A 21494-nucleotide genomic window follows, 5' to 3' on the forward strand; every position below is an offset into this window, starting at 1 on the left:
ATGCCACCAGTTATGTCCCACTACTCAGTTTTGCCACTAGATGTTACACTGCTAAAAAATGCAACCGTTTCGTGAGATGCTTGCTCAAAAATGCCATTAGATATCTCAAAAATGTCATTATTCCATTAGGCGTTTGCTCAAAAATGCCATTGGACATCGTCATGGTCAGGTCAAACTCATTGACCATGTTAAACGATGAAAATACCCCTATACCCACATGGCCACATGTCAGTTCTCTCTATCTCACAATGATAAGTGTGGACCCCACTTGTCAGGAGTAAGCAAACGAATAATTTTAGAGAAAAATAAGAACGATGTTAGGATCAAGTGGGACCCACACTTTGTTGTAGTGAGATAGAGGGAGGGCTGACATGTTGTTCTATAGGTATTTTGGTCATTATAACATGGCAAAAGAGATTTGAGCTCACAGTAATGGTGTCCAATGGCAGTTTTAAGCATGCTAACGAAGTGATGGCATTTTTGAGCAGTTGAAATTCTTAGTGGCAAAACTAAGTAGTGATACACAACCAATGACATAAATGATAAAAACCCATATAATGTTCGTATCCCCATGTCCAGAAGTATGCTAGACACTGCTGCAGGAGAAACCATCATGGGAAGACCGATCAAGGAAACAAAAAGGTTGCTCCATGAGATGCAATAAAACCATGCTATTATGAGCTATGAGGTTAACATTTACCTTGATGCAAGAAAACCATGCCATTAGGAGCTATGAGGTTAAGACTTACCTCTTCTTTCCCTTTGAAAGGTCTACTACGAAGAAGATGAACTCCATCTCTGAAGAGAAGAATGAAGCACTAACCGCCAAAAAATCGATGAACTGATTGGCATGATCAAAGGTAAAGAAGAGGTAAATGTTATCCTCATAGCTCATAATAATTACAACCTCAATTTGAGGAACCAAAATTATGCTTCAAATAATTATCCTAAACCACCATAACCAACCAACCAAGGAGCATCAAATAATTATAGGGCAAGCACAGGTAATAGACCTTCAGTTGAAGAGACCCTCGACGCTTTTATGACCGCTCAAACCGAGTAGAGCAAAACCTTTACCAATATCTTAAAGTCTCATGATAACCTACTTGGTCAACTGACCACGAAAATTGTTGGTAACTAATGAAGTGTAGGCACTTCAAGAAAGAACCCGTAATATGGAAGATCGTGCCGCTAAAATAGCGAAGAGCCAAACTGTTAGATCTTGGTCCTTGTCCAGGTCCTAATGTATGGTGTCACTACATTAATGATTCGACGTGCCATTTCTAGCGTAGAACGGTCTGAAGGTGAGCATAAGACCGATAACCGTGAACACATTCAGCATAAAGAACACCAAGTGGTCGCCTGCAAAGGATAATTCACAGCAGGTATCCATGTCAAACGCAAGCTTAATCTTACCAGAAAATCATAACTTTTTTTTTTGCGGGGACAGAAAATCATAACTTAACCAAACCTAAATGTCTAGAGTCGAGCAAATGAAGAGATTGCGTTCACAACCATTATACCTTTCACTATGTACCATACTACCATTGATTCGACACTACCAAACTACAGTTTCCCTTTAAACAGAAATGTTAAACATTTACTTCTGTATTTTAATCCTTCGATTTAGAGGATTTCAAGATTTGCATATGACAGGGTGATAGAAAATTTTGTACATGCAGTTAAAACAAAGTCAAGTATAAAATACCTGGAAGAAATGGAGCTATTTGACGCCTCTGAGCCCATGAGAATCTACAAGGAAAAATGCAATTTACATGATAAGGTGGAGAGCATTTTTTGTCCTGAAAATACAGGGGGAAAACAGTCGACTGCATACAAATGTGACACCAAGGTGTATACAAACATACGATGATGAGCTATGCTATTGACAATGTTGTCGAGAAGGAAGAACTTGAGAGTAGAAAATAACCAAAAAAACTAACTTCTGTTCAATTTTCCATTGTCAACAAACTGACTCGCAGGAAAAAATACAACTATTTGGGGAACTGAGATAGGTGCTGTTTGCAATAGAAAATATTGGATGAATGCAGAGCAGCTCAAAAGCCGACTCTGGAACTAATCTGGATAACACTGTCAAGTGCTATATTTCGCTTATGTGGTCGCAATAGTATGTAATGAGCTGGAGCATGGATACTTACATAACTCCTGCAACAGCTGGAGCGATAGTTTTAAAGATGGACATTAGTGTCACAGAAAGGCCATTGGCTGAGGCTCTTAGGTCCTGACTCTGTTATGTGTATCCCAAGGTTAGAAAACAAAATGATATTACCAGTTTTCGTAGGAATGGATGGAAGATAGCTATTCATTTGACCCATTGTTAGGAATCTCGTGAACTTACCACAGCATCATTCATTAAAATGTTGAACACAGTCATGGTAGTTACCTGAAATGGTTTTGAGAGCACGAGTAAACTTTTGTACTAGCAATTAATAGTGGCTCCCTTGAGTTGAAATATGTAAGGCTATAAGAGGCACATTCTTAGTGAGCAGTGCAATAAGCAGATTCACAATTGAAGTGTTTGTCAAGATATGATAACTAGCAGCCTGTTGGTATTTGTATTGCTGCTATTCTCTACTAACAAAGAAAGAGTATCGGGAAGCAATACTTGCAGTTATGCTTAGCCAACACTAAGACAAATAGACAAGACTTGAAATATACTTAGTAGAATGCTCAAACTTAAAGATTTGTTTCACACAGAAATTTAAGATCGTTGCACTCACTGAGAAAGAGTTCTTCAGAAAAGACGCACAATTTAGTGCCAACTGAAGAATGGACCCTGATAATGCAGGCATGAATGGATAGCTCGAAAGAAGTGGTATTGTCAATAGCTGCACAATAAGTTTAACCATTAAAATATAACTAAGCTGATCGAACAAGCAATAAATAGTCTTACCGCAATTGCACGGACTAATGTGATGGGGTCTACAGAGTTTGCAACCAATGGATAGATCAAAATTTGATATATTAGGAGTAAGAGACCTGACAAAAAGTACAGTCAGTACACTAAACTTTGCACGTGAAACACAGCAGAGCACAACAACTGAGAAATGACATGCTGAGTTACTAGTGAGTTCCCGTCATCACATATTTGCATATAAATTACTGCTCTAGCATAACTTCTTCAAATTGAGCATATATTTCACTCATGTCAATCTAGATAAAGCTGCATATCTGTGCCACAGACACGACATGTGTTTTATTTATAGGCAAGTTTAGATATATCAAATGTGCCTCATTGATGTGTGAATAGTCATATCACAAGCTTTCCTTGGATCCCTATCTCAGAGTCGCCGGTTTCCCTTAATTAACCGTGCCATGTATGGTTTTTGGGTCCGGTTCCCCTTACTAACTGGACCAACTCTCTCCTTAATGCAATGCGGGAGCTCCCCGCCCTCTGACAAGGTTCCGTCAAAAAAAAGGGACTCACGATGTTCAAAAATAAAAATGTCAGTGAATACTACCTGAGACTTGGAGGCTTTGTGGACTATTTTATGCTTAATAAGATGGCCGTATGCATCATGCTGATGCAGAGGCCGGGGAAGCCCCCCTTTTTGAAAAAAAAAAAAAACTACCTGAGATTGAAAGGACCCTACCCACATCTTGAGAAGAAAAGCTTAGTCCACCGTATTTTCTGTCACTGACAGCCCAAAGCGAAAATACCTGCAATTTACGTCTTCCAGAATGAAATCCAATAATAATAATGGCAATGTAAGTAAAACTATGAGATGCTAAAAAACAACGGAAATATATCTCAGCAACAAAACAGCACATGCTACCTCTGCATAAGCCATGTCCTGGAGAGAGAAAATGCAGTATACAGTGATAGTGGACATCAGTGGCCAGTTTGTGAATAAACTGAGACAGCCACTACCACTTTGTTCAGCATTTAAATCAGAACAAGGTTCTTCAACAGCTTCAGTCGAACTATTTAACATTGTGTCTTCAGTGTGTTTATGCAAAGTTTCCTGCAACATTGCAGACATGTTAAGTACAGGTGAGTTCATGTGCTACGTGTTATGTGGGGCTCCATGTAGAGGCTATATAATGATTTCGGTGTCAAAAAGGATTTCCTTTCACTAATGTTATCAAACTGTTGGTATTGTTTTGCATCTTCAGAAACTTGTAGAAGCATCAATGATCTACTTTCAGATCCTACAAAACTGACTAGTTGCTCTAGCTGTGTTTCAGGTCAAGATGCACAATACATATTGCTACATAGAACAGATGTGCTATCACTACCGTAGTATAATATCACAGTTTATCAGCACGTTTTCTACAATGGAAGATTTACTCTCCATCATGACAAACAAATGTTCGTCAGAACATAAGATTACAGCCACCATTAAAATCCAGTATGATTCCTCAAAAAAGAAAAACTAGTACTATCATTTACGACCTACAGGGAGCATGCAGCTCCAGTAAATATTAATTGAGAAAGATGTTTATTTTTATCCCAACATGATGTTTGCTTCAATACAAATGAAACATTAATTGTATGCATCTAGGAACAACAAACTCACCGGAAGCCAGAAGCAAGCAATTACAGCGGCAATGGCAAGGAGTGATATACAAAGACAAGGGAGAAAGTACGGAAACCTAAAACAATGCATGTTTAAACTGAATTAGCATCTGAGAAGAAAGCGATATCAAAAGGACGCATAAAGCAAAGAAACAAAATATATAAGAAGGATTCACAAGTAAATGCTTGCCTTCCAAATATGGAGTTGACAGAGAATATGCCTGGATATTTATCTGCAGGCTGCAGTTCACAAGCAAAATTAGCTTACAAGGCTTCTAACCATTTTTAATCATGATTGTATGTCGACATAAGAAATTCGAATCAATCAAAATAACTACTTTTAGTGCATGCTTGCACATAGCGTAGCAATACAATGAAAAATATAATCAACCTTTAGCAGAATTTGTATAAATGGGGGAATACTTTGCCATATGTTGGTTATCATGGGTGAACCACTGATGGATATCAGAGTGAACCCAACTCTGTACATAGCAGGTAAATGAATTATATGAGGATAGTTAGAGCCTTGGCTCAGTGGTTGGGTATGCGGTTGTGCAGCCCAACGACCCGAGTTCAATTCCCGGAATTGACAGGTGATGCACAGGGGTTTTTCCCCGTTTATTGAGGATCAAGCTTAGTGTATGGTGCAACCACTCATCAAGAAATATCTTGATACTCATTTAAAAAATTATGAGGACCATGTTTATCTTGGTACTCATACTAAAATGGCCGTATGCATCCTAAGTTGGTGCAGAGGCCGGGAAGTGAAAATCTCCCCATTTTAAATTGGTTAGACAAGGAATTGGTCTGCCTAGTGGCTACTGGTTCGGACTCCCGACTCCAACTCCCGACCCCGACTCCTCCTCCCAACCCCGTGCGGCCGCCGCCGGGCCGCACCGGGCGGCCACATCCCGATCTCCCCTCGACTCCCCGTGCACCCCCTCCCTCCGCTGCCGCCGGCAACGTCGCTGGGCGAAGGCCCCGTGGCGCGGCGGCGGCGGACCTCCTTTGGCGTCCCGAGATCTGAGGCGGCGGCGGCCTGATTTGGATCTCTCTCCCGACGAGGATGGCGGGCAGCGGCGGCCGGGGCGTGACGGGGGGTTTGACTGCAGCCGGCGGGAGTAGTACGAGATGGCGACAGCGGCGGCCGGGGCGCGTCCCGAGCTGCCGTTACGTCCTCAAACTGCTGCATCTCATCGGATTCGGCGACGGCTCGCTGAAGCACTCCGGGTCTGCATCGCATCACGAGGATTATGGCGGTGGTGGTCATCTCCTACGTCGGAGGTGGTCGACCAGAGACTGGATGATCGGATCTCGAGATCTGTAATCTAGTCCCGGCTGCGAGTCGGGGAAACATAGTTGCCGGTGAAAACCGAGCCGATGGCGGACGATGGCGGCGTTCTGCGCCGTTACCTTGATGAAGGCATCGTTCTGTAACTACTGTCGACCCACTCGTGCTGCTCCGGGGGAAACCCTATGATCTGGTTTTCCAGATCGGACGATGGCGGCACTGCGGTGTCGTTTCTCTCTTGGGAGCATTGTTTGTGGAGCAGCGCTGGAAGTCAGAGGCAGGAGGTGGAGCGGCTTCTTCTTGCACGGAGGTTCGGTAGAGATGTCAAGTCATGCCTGACCGACAGGTGCTACGCTTTGTCATGCCTGGTCGGCAGGTGCTACGCACGATAGATCTTCCAAGGACTTCAAGCTGTGTCGACTGGTGGTACTTGGCAGCATGGCGCTGAGGTGTATCAGTGGCGACCGCGACGTGCTCAGTTGTTTGCGCGCAGGGAGGAGGTGCCGTTGGGCGCCGTGGTGGCGTCGACGATAGCTAGACCGAGCAAGATTGATGCATCAGTACAGTTCTGAAGATGGAGCGGTGGCAGTTGGCGGCGGCGGCCTCTGAGAGCACGCCGGACCAGTGTGTGCCCCAGACCCGGCAAGTGGCTAGGTTGGGGTCTCAGGTCTTAGATGTTAGGCTTGGCTGCGATGTCTGTTTGGTATTAGGCCCATGCTATCTGCGCCCCTTCATCAACTGGATAGGTGTAGCGACAGTCTGTTGCTTAGACGGTGGCTTTAGTCTTACTGTTGTATCACTTTGCAAGGTCTTGTGAGAATAATTAATAAAGTGGCCGTATGCATCGCCCAGATGCAGAGGCCGGGGGTCATCCTCCTTTTCTAAAAAATGAGGATAGTTAGAGAAGGGACAATCAGGAAATACTTGATAAGGTATATAATTTTTAAATTTGCATGTGAGTTCAAAAACCTCATGATCAGAAGTAATGGAACATCATAGATCAAACATACTTAGATGATAATATAATACGTACATAAGTAAGTATTCTGCAAATATTAAATGGACTGTATTGTGAGTTCAAAAATTTCATGATCAGAAGTAATGGAACATCATAGATCAAACATACTTAGATGATAATATAATACATAAGTAAGTATTCTGCAAATATTAAATGGACCGTATTACCTGTGCAAGATAACCACCAATGGCTGGTCCAACAATAAGACCTATGCCACGTGAGGAGGACATCTGATGGATTACCCAGCACATAGAAATATGTGAGTTTGTATCATGGTCCAATAAAGTTGGGACTGTGAGTAAAAGAAGAATTCGAAATAACAACTTGATCATCTTACGAGTGATAATGCCAAGTGACTGTGTTCTTTCCGACATACTTCTGAAGCATAAGCCTGAAGGCACAAATGAGTCGAACACAATGTAATCCAGTCATATATTTTACTTTTTTACCCTAATAATCATCACCATCTCACTCATGACTTCTAGCTTGTGAATTCATTTTGTTTTATTGGCGTCATAGTGGGCAGTTATACTATTTTGGATAATGCAAACATAGTGCACCATGCCAACACTAGCTGGTTGGCTGAAATTTATCTGGTGTGCAACCATCCCAGTTACAAAGACCTCGATTACTAATACAAAACAAACTTCATCCAAAACAAGCTAACAAGCTAACCACAGTGTGCATCACGAACAACTGAATCTGTGGAACTTCGTTCTCTTGTGGAAGAACACCACAAAATTAAGTCTACTGAAATAAGAGTAGGAACCGGTGTTATCTTAGCAGTTGGTCAAGAAAGTGTTGATATATGAATTCAAATTGAAAGTAAAGAGGCCAGAGTCTACCGGAACAGAGGCCAGCAGGTAATGTGAAGGTATGCAAGATAAGCATTCATGATAATCATGCTGATATGATGACGAGCCAGTTCCTATTACTAAGTTTGAGCTCTGCTCATGCTTAATTGATGTTATGTCCAAGAGACTTTCGGCACATGATGGATATTTAATTGCTGAACGAGTTTAAAATTATTGTTATGGGTTCTTCATAGCGGATTGGATTTCCGCTTTGACTTGAGCTGCATGGCCGCCACCTACGTACACCTGTTGTAAGCCGCACGGGATGTGTGTGTTGACGACTCCTTGTTAGTCTGGTGGTTGTAACACTCTCGATATAGGTGAGCACTGCCGCGCATCTGCGGTTTCCGCAAGGGTTTTCCACATAAAAATTCAGCATCTCGAGTTGATCTACTTTTTTTATGTGCCTGTTGAATTCTAACACAAAGCTACAAAAACACGATGGACGGTTCTAGTACCTGAGAGAAAAGCACTCCCATGCACATGTAAGTACCTTCATTGGTCCAAGCATACCAGACAACAGCCCAAGCAGACCTCTTGTGGTTAATGCCATCCAGTAACTAGAGCTGAGTCCAAAGAGTGTATTGAAGATAATTCTGAAATGGATGAGAAGAACTGCTTAAATTTTGGTGCGTCTGTCAAAATACACCAAAGAAAGACTCATATCTGAGAGCGCAGCTTGTTAAAGTATATCCTTACACTGAAAAAAGGGTAATTAGAAGAACTGGTTTCCTCCCATACTTATCAGCCACAACTCCCCATATTACAGAGGTGAGTGCTCTCCCAAGCATATATGAAGCACCTTCATTTGTAGAACAGATATTATAAGTTTACCATGATAGATAAAGCTGAAGCATACCCCTCATATAACAATATCCTTACAGAGCTCAGTTAAAGTGTTTCAGAAGATTGATACAAAAGAGAAACTACATTTAAAAGAAAACGTACCAACAAAACCAGCATAAAATCCAATATCTTCTTCTTCTTTAGCAATGTTCAGGTCTCTTATCTGCAAACGAATATGCAGTGTTGACAATCGATAGTAGATTTACAAAAAATAGTTGGCATTACCAATACTCATGTTGTTGAGTAGTGAAAGAAAAGAAAACAATAGAAAACAACAAAACTGTGAGAAGAGCAAAGCTTTATTTCCACCACATGTTATAATCTTATTTTTATTTTGAACCAAAAATGTCATAATCTGATGCAAAGCTTGTATCATTATCATGGTTCAAAATATATATAGAACATGGAAATTGTTGATCCTACTTATAAATCTTCTCCTGTTATGATGAAGAAATGTGCAGTCATATTGCACGTTCTAAAAAGATTGTGATCCTGTTGCTCACCATAAAATACAAGAAGGGAAACACGTACTGTATAGGCAACGCTGCAAAATGCAAATATGAGAATATCAATTCCTGATCAATAATGAAGGGATGATTTGCTTAAGACATAATCAATAACATCTTAAATCAGTAATATCTTTAAATGGGCATGAGAGTAACAAAAGATTCCACCCAAGTCTCAAGTAAAAAAAATAGTAGATCAACCTGGTTGCCTTCTCTCTAGGTTTTGTTTAGTCAAAAGTTAGCCATTGTCATACAAGGCCCATTTGTTTACTTGGTCCTTCGGTGGCTAAGGGGGTGGACGCACATCCGAAGGCAGGGAAAACTCAACCCTGTGTCGTACAAGGCCCATGACTCAAGTGGAGGTGGCAGGAGCACCTTATGACTCAACTTCTGTGACAAACTCGGGCTGTTTCGGCGATTTCTTGCACTCGGAATGAATTTGGAGGAGTGGATCCTACTGCTGGAAAGTCACTAGATAAGCTTTCAAAAAATAACAATATCGCCCAATTGGGAGTTCGAGTGAGAAAATTCTCAGTTGTGTCTGTCTCAGTAGTCAGAATCTGAGTCGAGGACATGGGGGGCTTGATTTCTAGCATCTCTCAGGCCAAAAGTGACGTGAGAGAACTTATTGTACAATACCTAATCATGTCCCTTTGCTTGACCATCATTTCTTGACCAAATGTGGAGAAAGTAGTCACAGTTGTGGTTGTATCCATGTATCCATGGTAGTGATGTCATCATGGGCTTGGTGACTCTCTAGGTCATGCATGGTCAGGTGGTGACGATGCGGCAGCATGGCATAGGTGCTCTCATCTGCATGCATGTCGATGGCGTACCCACGACTTCATCTGGATCGGTGGATTATGTGCAGTTCATGGCGTCGCCACCTCTGTTCTACTATGTTGAACTTCATCAGTTCGGACTTTTGGATGAACCGGGAGCATGAATTCAATATGATATCGGAGCGAAGAGGTCTCAAGTTCAAGACCCGACCAACGCGCTGTTAAATAAAAATAGTTGCGGCCTACATCGATCCCACGCATAAGCTCTGGAGGAGCCGACGTGAGGGTGGTTGTTCAATTTATTTTTTTGACTCGTGTGTTCAATTATATTGCATGTCCTTCTCCATCAGTTTGGACTTTTTAAAATAGTGATGACTTACATCGTTCCCACATCTAAGGCCTGAAGGAACCTAGACGTGAGGGGGGTGTTGAAATATATTGCCCGTCCTTCTCCATCAAATCAGACTTTTGGATGAACTGACTAGAGCATGAATTCAATAAGCTATGAGTGAAGATCATCCCATGAAGCGAAGGACTACCAATCGAGCCTGGTCTTTGATTTGGACCTGTGTTCGTGCATCGGCACTAGGAGTTTCGGTGGTGGCCTGCTTTTGTGACTAACTCTAGAGGATACCACGGAGTTTGTGCCATGTACTAGATGGCGTAACTCTTGGGCGATCCATCATCAAGATGGTGAATGAAACAATGATTCATATACTGGGATGAAACTCTATGATCTGGCCTTTGTTGGTCAGACCCAGCAACGACGGAATTGCGTCCTTGCCTGGTTGAAAGTGCTGTCTGTGTGCCATTGTTTTGCCTTTGGTTGGTTGGGCCCAGTATCCAGGATGGAAATCATTCTTCTAGCCAACTCAGGCTGGACGTGGCGACATCAGCATGGGCACATTCTCCCTTCTCGAAGGCGCTGCCGCAGAAGGAGGTGAATTCATGTGTGTGTCGTTTTATTTCTGTTCTCAGGGCTTGTTGAGCTGTGCCCTCAGCATTAACCCTTTTGGATCCTGTGTGTTTTAGACCTTTGTGTGTGTGTGTGTGTTTGAACCTCTGTGGATTGTTGGCTTGGGCATTTGCTTTATAATATAAAGCGGGGCGAAAGCCTTTTTCGGTAAGGAGGTGAATTCATCGTTGGTGTTCTTTCAGTCAATGGTTCTACCATTGTTGTTCGACTTTGGCCTCGTTGACTTGCATCAACTTTAATAATATCGTGGTTGTATGCCGCGGATGCAGAGGGCAGGACTAACAGGAGGTTTAACCATTTTCTCAAACAAAATCCAAAAACTGTTTTAAAATACTCCAAGAAACAAACGCAGAGAGACAGCTGGGAGAAAGAGTGCGTTATTAGTGTCCCGCGTGCAATTTTGGGCAGACTTTGATCGCGGAATCCGAAGCTTGTAGGTGAAATCCGAGAGGAATATACAAACATCCGGATAGCCAAGAAAAAGCATTGGGTAAGCACGGACTGACGAAGGCAAGTTTGATCGGAACTCAAGAGCAAGTGGAAGTGAACAGAGCGAGACCTGCATTCTTCAGGCAAACCTGCCCGCGTGCTTCAGCCAAAAAAAAGCTAAATAGAGGGAGAACGACGAGAGCAACAACTAACACGTTCGATATCAGAAGTTGAGAACTACGATTCACACTCTGGCTGGACAAATGAGCCACGGTGAACGCAAGAATTAAACAACATACTCCAGCTGATTAAAACGTTTCCAGCGAGCGAAAGGGGACAGAAAATAACGGTGTCAAAAATGATCTTTTTCCCCGGATCGTAGCATTAAGTATTTCTTGGCAAGCTATAAGATGGTCAGATTTGACATTTTAGTAACTCCCTTCGTCCCAAAGTTATTGTCTTAGATTTGTCTAGATACGAATAAAACGCAACTAGATATATTCATATTTAGACAAATCTGAGATAAAAATTTTGGGACGGAGGGACAAATATAAGAGCAAGATTAGATATCCAGCAGTAGTACTCCCTCCGTCCGGAAATACTTGTCGTAGAAATGCATAAAAATGGATGTTCTAGAACCAAAATACATCAAGATACATCCATTTTCCCGACAAGTATTTCCGGACGGAGTGAGTAGTTCTTAGACAAAACAGGAATCAGCCGAGGTAAAGAAAAACAAGGGACGTGAAGGAACGGGAAGGGGCGGCGATCACGCACAGGAGCAGATGGTGACGAGCCACATGCAGCAGAGCTCCGTGACGGGGAGCCCCTCCCTCTCCTCCTTCCTCCTGTCCACCCTGCACCCGGGGCAGTTGGGTCGGCACCGCGCCCTCTTCAGCAGCGGCTCGGCGGCCGCCCCGCCACCGCCGCCTCGGGCATCATCGCCCATCCCCTCGCCCGTCAGTCCGCCCGCCCGCCCCAGCTGGTACCAGACGGTGACTGCTACAAGAGAAAGGCCCAACCTGGAGGAGGCGAGGAATCTTGCTGCGCGGCTTGCTTTGCTTTGCTTGGTGCCTTTTGGTTTTTCCTGCGGACGGACGCGGGGCAACCGGCGCGGGTAAGGACGAACCGCCAATTTCCCTCCATTCGTATCCGCGGACTGAGGTTCAACCTTACCCGCATATATTTAGGCAACAATATAAACAAACAAGATGAAATTTGTTTAAATATGATGGGATTTTATTTAAGTTCGAATATAATTTACATAAATGGACGAAATTCGTACAAACACGACGAATTTTCATTACACTTCGAACATTTCAAAAAAAACTACCACTGTCGTGTCCTTCATCCCCCGTCTCCATGAGCGCCTCCTCCATCCAACGTATCCTCCATCTGGGACCGCCTCCTCCATCTGTCGTCTTCTTCATCTGGAACTGCATCCATTCCGTTGTCTTCATGAGCATCGGCGATAAGCATCGTGAAGTGAAGGTGCGGTCTCCGGCGAGAAAGAGTAGAACACGATAGGCGGACCGACCCACATGGGACAGAAGGCCGTGTCGTCTCTCGTGCCCTACTCATCCTTGGAGGAGTCCATGACCTGTCCGTCGCCGATGGACGTGAGGTCCACGATGAAAATGGTGGCGCCCGCGCTTTCATCGTCCCACCGGGCGTCGGATAGTTCGTCGGCGGTGCGTAGGAGGCACAGTAGGCGTTGTACCCCTCCGCGATCGCCTAGAGTTGTGCCTCCATAGGGGCCGCTTCCTGGCGAATGGTGGCTTGAGTGTGCATGTTGGAAATATGCCCTAGAGGCAATAATAAATTAGTTATTATTATATTTCCTTGTTCATGATAATCGTTTATTATCCATGCTATAATTGTATTGATAGGAAACTCAGATACATGTGTGGATACATAGACAACACCATGTCCCTAGTAAGCCTCTAGTTGACTAGCTCGTTGATCAATAGATGGTTACGGTTTCCTGACCATGGACATTGGATGTCATTGATAACGGGATCACATCATTAGGAGAATGATGTGATGGACAAGACCCAATCCTAAGCCTAGCACAAAGATCGTGTAGTTCGTATGCTAAAGCTTTTCTAATGTCAAGTATCTTTTCCTTAGACCATGAGATTGTGCAACTCCCGGATATCGGAGGAATGCTTTGGGTGTACCAAACGTCACAACGTAACTGGGTGGCTATAAAGGTGCATTACAGGTATCTCCGAAAGTGTCTGTTGGGTTGGCACGAATCGAGACTGGGATTTGTCACTCCGTGTAAGCGGAGAGGTATCTCTGGGCCCACTCGGTAGGACATCATCATAATATGCACAATGTGACCAAGGGGTTGATCACGTGATGATGTGTTACGGAACGAGTAAAGAGACTTGCCGGTAACGAGATTGAACAAGGTATCGGTATACCGACGATCGAATCTCGGGCAAGTAAAATACCGCTAGACAAAGGGAATTGTATACGGGATCGATTGAGTCCTTGACATCGTGGTTCATCCGATGAGATCATCGTGGAACATGTGGGAGCCAACATGGGTATCCAGATCCCGCTGTTGGTTATTGATCGGAGAACGTCTCGGTCATGTCTACATGTCTCCCGAACCCGTAGGGTCTACACACTTAAGGTTCGATGACGCTAGGGTTATAAAGGAAGTTTGTATGTGGTTACCGAATGTTGTTCGGAGTCCCGGATGAGATCCCGGACGTCACGAGGAGTTCCGGAATGGTCCGGAGGTAAAGATTTATATATGGGAAGTCCTGTTTTGGTCACCGGAAAAGTTTCGGGTTTTATCGGTAACGTACCGGGACCACCGAGAGGGTCCCGGGGGTCCACCAAGTGGGGCCACCGGCCCCGGAGGCTTGCATGGGCCTAGAGTGGAAAGGGACCAGCCCCAGAGCGGGATGGTGCGCCTCCCACCCTTGCCCAAGGCGCAGCTAGGAGAGGAGAGGGGAAACCCTAGGCGCAGATGGGCCTATAGGCCCACCCTAGGGCGCGCCCCCTCTCTCCCCCTCTTGGCCGCCCCCTCCAAGTCCCATCTAGGGCTGGCCGCACCCCTTGGGGTGGGAAACCCTAAAGGGGGCGCAGCCCCCCTTCCCCCTATATATACTTGAGGCATTGGAGCAGCCCAAAAACATGAGAACTTCTCCTCTTGGTGCAGCCCTACCTCTCTCCCTTCTCCTCATATCTCGCGGTGCTTGGCGAAGCCCTGCAGGACTACCACGCTCCTCCATCACCACCACGCGCGTTGTGCTGCTGTTGGATGGAGTCTTCCTCAACCTCTCCCTCTATCCTTGCTGGATCAAGGCGTGGGAGACGTCACCGGGCTGTACGTGTGTTGAACACGGAGGTGCCGTCCGTTCGGCACTAGGATCTCCGGTGATTTGGATCACGACGAGTACGACTCCTTCAACCCCGTTCTCTTGAACGCTTCCGCTTAACGATCTACAAGGGTATGTAGATGCACTCTCCTTCCCCTCGTTGCTGGTTTCTCCATAGATAGATCTTGGTGACACGTAGGAAAATTTTAAATTTCTGCTATGTTCCCCAACAGTGGCATCATGAGCTAGGTCTATTGCGTAGATTCTTTGCACGAGTAGAACACAAAGTAGTTTTGGGCGTTGATTTTGTTCAATATGCTTACCGTTACTAGTCCAATCTTGTTTCGACGGTATGGTGGGATGAAGCGGCCCGGACCGACCTTACACGTACTCTTACGTGAGACAGGTTCCACCGATTGACATGCACTTGGTGCATAAGGTGGCTAGCGGGTGCCAGTCTCTCCCACTTTAGTCGGAACGGATTTGATGAATAGGGTCCTTATGAAGGGTAAATAGCAATTGGCATATCACGTTGTGGTTTTGCGTAGGTAAGAAACGTTCTTGCTAGAAACCCATAGCAGCCACGTAAAACACGCAAACAACAATTAGAGGACGTCTAACTTGTTTTTGCAGGGTATGCTTTGTGATGTGATATGGCCAAGAAGAATGTGATGAATGATATGTGATGTATGAGATTGATCATGTTCTTGTAATAGGATTCACGACTTGCATGTCGATGAGTATGACAACCGGCAGGAGCCATAGGAGTTGTCTTTATTTATTGTATGACCTGCGTGTCATTGAACAACGCCATGTAATTACTTTACTTTATTGCTAACCGGTAGCCATAGTAGTAGAAGTAATAGTTGGCGAGATAACTTCATGAAGACACGATGATGAAGATCATGATGATGTAGATCATGGTGTCATGCCGGTGACGATGATGATCATGGAGCCCCGAAGATGGAGATCAAAAGGAGCAAAATGATATTGGCCATATCATGTCACTATTTGATTGCATGTGATGTTTATCATGTTTATGCATCTTGTTTACTTAGGACGACGGTAGTAAATAAGATGATCCCTTACAAAAATTTCAAGAAGTGTTCTCCCCTAACTGTGCACCGTTGCTACAGTTCGTCGCTTCTAAGCACCACGTGATGATCGGGTGTGATGGATTCTTACGTTCACATACAATGGGTATAAGACAGTTTTACACAGCGAAAACACTTAGGGTTAACTTGACGAGCCTAGCATGTGCAGACATGGCCTCGGAACACGGAGACCGAAAGGTCGAGCATGAGTCGTATGGTAGATACGATCAACATGAAGATGTTCACCGATGATGACTAGTCCGTCTCACGTGATGATCGGACACGACCTAGTTGAATCGGATCATGTGATCACTTAGATGACCAGAGGGATGTCTATCTAAGTGGGAGTTCATAAGATGAACTTAATTATCCTGAACATAGTCAAAAGATCTTTGCAAATTATGTCGTAGGCTCGCGCTTTAGTTCCACTGTTTAGATATGTTCCTAGAGAAAATATAGTTGAAAGTTGATAGTAGCAATTATGCGGACAGTAGAAAGCTTATGTCCTTAATGCACTTCTCAGTGTGCTGAACCCCAAACGTCGTTTGTGGATGTTGCGAACATCGGACATACACGTTTTGATAACTACGTGATAGTTCAGTTAAACGGTTTAGAGTTGAGGCACTAAAGACGTTTTTGAAACGTCGCGGAACATATGAGATGTTTCGAGGGCTAAAATTGGGATTTCAGGCTCGTGCCCACGTCAAGAGGTATAAGACCTCCGACGATTTTCTTAACCTGCAAACTAAGGGATAAAAGCTCAATCGTTGAGCTTGTGCTCAGATTGTCTGAGTGCAACAATCACTTGAATCGAGTGGGAGTTGATCTTCCAGATGAGATAGTGATGTTTCTCCAAAGTCATTACCACCAAGCTGCTAGAGCTTTGTGATGAACTATAACAAATCAGGGATAGATATGATGATCCTTGAGATATTCGTGATGTTTGACACCGCGAAAGTAGAAATCAAGAAGGAGCATCAATTGTTGATGGTTGGTGAAACCACTAGTTTCAAGAAGGGCAAGGGCAAGAAGGGATACTTCATGAAACGGCAAATCAGCTGCTGCTCTAGTGAAGAAACCCAAGGTTGAACCCAAACCCGAGGCTAAGTGCTTCTGTAATAAGGGGAACAACCACTCGAGCGGAATTACCCTAGATACTTGGTAGATGAGAAGGCGGGCAAGGTCGATAGAAGCATATTGGATATACATTATGTTAATGTGTACTTTACTAGTACTCCTAGTAGCACCAGGGTATTAGATACCGGTTCGGTTGCTAAGTGTTAGTAACTCGAAATAAAAGCTACAGAATAAACGGAGACTAGCTAAAGGTGAGCTGACGTTATGTGTTGGAAGTGTTTCCAAGGTTGATGTGATCAAGCATCGCACACTCCCTCTACCATCGAGATTTGGTGTTTGCGTTGAGCATAGACATGATTGGATTATGTCTATCGCAATACGGTTATTCATTTAAGGAGAATAATGGTTACTCTATTTATTTGAATAATACCTTCAATGGTCTTGCACCTAAAGGAATGGTTTATTGAATCTCGATCGTAGTGATACACATTTTCATGCCAAAAAGATATAAGATAGTAATGATAGTACCACTTACTTGTGGCACTGCCATGTAAGTCATATTGGTGTAAAACGCATGAAGAAGCTCCATGTTGATGGATCTTTGGACTCACTCGTTTTTGAAAAGTTTGAGACATGCGAACCATGTCTGTTGGTGTATACGCATGAAGAAACTCCATGCAGATGGATCGTTTGGACTCACTTGATTTTGAATCACTTGAGATATGCAAATCATACCACATGGGCAAGATGACTGAAAAGCCTCGTTTTCAGTAAGATGGAACAAGATAGCAACTTGTTGGAAGTAACACATTTTGATGTGTGCAGTCCAACGAGTGCTGAGGCATGCAATGAATATCGTTATGTTATTACTTCACAGATGATTCGAGTAGATGTTGAGAATATTTACTTGATGAAACACAAGTCTGAATTATTGAATGGTTCAAGTAATTTCAGAGTGAAGTAGAAGATCATTGTGACAAGAGGATAAAATATCTATGATATGATCATAGAGATGAATATCTGAGTTACGAGTTTTGGCACACAATTAAGACATTGTGGAAATTGTTTCGCAATTAATACCGCCTGGAACACCATAGTGTGATGGTGTGTCCGAACATCATAGTTGCACCCTATTGGATATGGTGCATACCATGATGTCTCTTATCGAATTACCACTATCGTTTATGGGTTAGGCATTAGAGACAACCGCACTCACTTTAATAGGGTACCACGTAATTCCGTTGAGACGACACCGTATGAATTATGGTTTAGAGAAACCTAAGTTGTCGTTTCTTAAACGTTTGGGGCTGCGACGCTTATGTGAAAAAGGTTTCAGGTTGATAAGCTCGAACCCAAAACGGATAAAATGCATCTTCATAGGACACCCAAAACAGTTGGGTATACCTCCTAATTCAGATCCGAAAGCAATAAGGATTGTTTCTTCAATCGGGTCCTTTCTCGAGGAAAAGTTTGTCTCGAAGAGTTGAGTGGGAGGATGGTGGAGACTTGATATGGTTATTGAACCATCACTTCAACTAGTGTGTAGCGGGGCACAGGAAGTTGTTCCTATGGCACCTACACCAATTGAAGTAGAAGCTTATGATAGTGATCATGAAACTTCGGATCAAGTCACTACCGTACCTCGTAGGGTGACAAGGATGTGTACTGCTTCAGAGTGGTACAGTAATCCTGTCTTGAAGGTCATGTTGCTAGACAACAATGAACCTACGAGCTATGGAGAAGCGATGGTGGGCCCAAATTCCAACAAATGGTTAAAAGCCATGAAATCCGAGATAGGATCCATGTATCAGAACAAAGCATGGACTTTGGTGGACTTGCCCGATGATCGGCAAGCCATTGAGATAAATGGATCTTTTAAGAAGAAGATGGACGTGGATGGTAATGTCACCATTTATGAAGCTCGACTTGTGGCGAAGAGTTTTTCACAAGTTCAAGGAGTTGACTACGATGAGATTTTCTCATCCGTAGCGATGCTTAAGTCCGTCGGAATCATGTTAGCATAAGCTGCATTTATGAAATCTGGCAGATGGATGTCAAAACGAGTTTCCTTACCAACTTTCGTAAGGAAAGGTTGTATGTGATACAATTAGAAAGGTTTTGTCGATCCTAAGGATGCTAAAAGGTATGCAAAGCTCCAGCAATCCTTCTAAGGACTGGAGTAAGCATCTCGGAGTTGGAATGTACGCTTTGATAAGATGATCAAAGATTTTGGGTCTATACAAAGTTTATGAGAAACTTGTATTTCCAAAGAAGTGAGTGGAAGCACTATGGAATTTCTGATGAGTTGTTGACATATTGTTGATTAGAAATGATGTAGAATTTCTAGAAAGCATATAGGGTTGTTTGAAAAGTGTTTTTCAAGGGAAGACCTGGATTAAGCTACTTGAACATTGAGCATCAAGATCTATGAGGATGGATCAAAACGCTTAATGGTACTTTCAAATGAGCATATACCTTGACATGATCTTGAAGGTGTTCAAGATGGATCAGTCAAAGAAGGAGTTCTTGCCTGAGTTGTAAGGTACGAAGTTAAGACTTAAAGCTCGACCTCGGCAGAAAAGAGAGAAAGGACGAAGGTCGTCCCCTATGCTTTAGACGTAGGCTCTACAGTATGCTATGCTAAGTACCGCACCTGATGTGTGCCTTGCCACATGTCTGGCAAGAGAGTACAAAGGTGATCAAGGAGTGGATCATCAGATAGCGGTCAAAGTTATCCTTAGAGGAATAAGGATATGTTTCTCGATTATGGAGGTGATAAAGAGTTCGGCGTAAAGGGTTACGTTGATGCAAGCTTTAACACCTATCTGAATGACTCTGAGTAGCAAACCGGATACGTATAGTGGAGCAACCATTTGGAATAGCTCCAAGTTGAGCGTGGAAGCAGCATTTACAATATGACCTAGAGATTTGCGAAGTACATACGGATCTGAATGTTACAGATCCGTTGACTAAAACCTCTCTCACAAGCAGAACATGATCAAACCCCAGAACTTATTGAGTCTTAATCACATGATGATGTGAACTAGTTTAATGACACTAGTAAACTCTTTGGATGTTGGTCACATGGTGATGTGACCTGTCAGTGTTAATCACATGGTGATGTGAACTAGATTATTGACTCTAGTGCAAGTGGGAGACTGTTGGAAATATGCCCTAGAGGCAATAATAAATTAGTTATTATTATATTTCCTTGTTCATGATAATCGTTTATTATCCATGCTATAATTGTATTGATAGGAAACTCAGATACATGTGTGGATACATAGACAACACCATGTCCCTAGTAAGCCTCTAGTTGACTAGCTCGTTGATCAATAGATGGTTACGGTTTCCTGACCATGGACATTGGATGTCATTGATAACGGGATCACATCATAAGGAGAATGATGTGATGGACAAGACCCAATCCTAAGCCTAGCACAAAGATCGTGTAGTTCGTATGCTAAAGCTTTTCTAATGTCAAGTATCTTTTCCTTAGACCATGAGATTGTGCAACTCCCGGATACCGGAGGAATGCTTTGGGTGTACCAAACATCACAACGTAACTGGGTGGCTATAAAGGTGCATTACAGGTATCTCCGAAAGTGTCTGTTGGGTTGGCACGAATCGAGACTGGGATTTGTCACTCCGTGTAAGCGGAGAGGTATCTCTGGGCCCACTCGGTAGGACATCATCATAATGTGCACAATGTGACCAAGGGGTTGATCATGTGATGATGTGTTACGGAACGAGTAAAGAGACTTGCCGGTAACGAGATTGAACAAGGTATCGGTATACCGACGATCGAATCTCGGGCAAGTAAAATACCGCTAGACAAAGGGAATTGTATACGGGATCGATTGAGTCCTTGACATCGTGGTTCATCCGATGAGATCATCGTGGAACATGTGGGAGCCAACATGGGTATCCAGATCCCGCTGTTGGTTATTGATCGGAGAACGTATCGGTCATGTCTACATGTCTCCCGAACCCGTAGGGTCTACACACTTAAGGTTCGATGACGCTAGGGTTATAAAGGAAGTTTGTATGTGGTTACCGAATGTTGTTCGGAGTCCCGGATGAGATCCCGGACGTCACGAGGAGTTCCGGAATGGTCCGGAGGTAAAGATTTATATATGGGAAGTCCTGTTTTGGTCACCGGAAAAGTTTTGGGTTTTATCGGTAACGTACCGGGACCACCGGGAGGGTCCCGGGGGTCCACCAAGTGGGGCCACCGGCCCCGGAGGCTTGCATGGGCCTAGAGTGGAAAGGGACCAGCCCCAGGGCGGGATGGTGCACCTCCCACCCTTGCCAGGGGCGCAGCTAGGAGAGGAGAGGGGAAACCCTAGGCGCAGATGGGCCTATAGGCCCACCCTAGGGCGCGCCCCCTCTCTCCCCCTCTTGGCCGCCCCCTCCAAGTCCCATCTAGGGCTGGCCGCACCCCTTGGGGTGGGAAACCCTAAAGGGGGCGCAGCCCCCCTTCCCCCTATATATACTTGAGGCATTGGAGCAGCCCAAAAACATGAGAACTTCTCCTCTTGGTGCAGCCCTACCTCTCTCCCTTCTCCTCATATCTCGCGGTGCTTGGCGAAGCCCTGCAGGACTACCACGCTCCTCCATCACCACCACGCCGTTGTGCTGCTGTTGGATGGAGTCTTCCTCAACCTCTCCCTCTCTCCTTGCTGGATCAAGGCGTGGGAGACGTCACCGGGCTGTACGTGTGTTGAACACGGAGGTGCCGTC

At 44.1% G+C, this 21494-nt stretch overlaps 1 protein-coding gene across 4 annotated transcripts; it reads right to left on the bottom strand.

Moving 5' to 3' along the window:
- Window positions 1-958: 958 nt before the first annotated feature.
- On the bottom strand, window positions 959-12331 carry LOC123069654 (probable peptide/nitrate transporter At3g43790). 4 transcript variants are annotated; one of them, XM_044492569.1, is made up of 17 exons: window positions 12020-12331; window positions 9053-9093; window positions 8652-8712; window positions 8403-8505; window positions 8197-8299; window positions 7187-7240; window positions 7017-7079; window positions 4731-4780; window positions 4542-4617; window positions 3798-3986; window positions 3615-3681; window positions 2915-3000; window positions 2742-2849; window positions 2360-2404; window positions 2160-2248; window positions 1709-1752; window positions 959-1362 (listed from the first exon to the last, which is right to left on the bottom strand). In XM_044492569.1, exons 1-17 carry the CDS (start codon window positions 12189-12191, stop codon window positions 1262-1264), a joined length of 1452 nt encoding a protein of 483 aa, XP_044348504.1. In that variant the 5' UTR covers window positions 12192-12331; the 3' UTR covers window positions 959-1261. The 4 variants fall into 4 exon arrangements, with proteins under 4 accessions (XP_044348504.1, XP_044348503.1, XP_044348505.1 ...); XM_044492568.1 differs by having other exon boundaries at window positions 3594-3681; window positions 12020-12330; XM_044492570.1 differs by having other exon boundaries at window positions 3594-3681; window positions 9081-9093; window positions 12020-12300.
- Window positions 12332-21494: the final 9163 nt, after the last annotated feature.

This window comes from Triticum aestivum, chromosome 3B (genome assembly GCF_018294505.1).
Source record: "Triticum aestivum cultivar Chinese Spring chromosome 3B, IWGSC CS RefSeq v2.1, whole genome shotgun sequence".
NCBI classification, from domain to species: Eukaryota; Viridiplantae; Streptophyta; class Magnoliopsida; order Poales; family Poaceae; genus Triticum; species Triticum aestivum.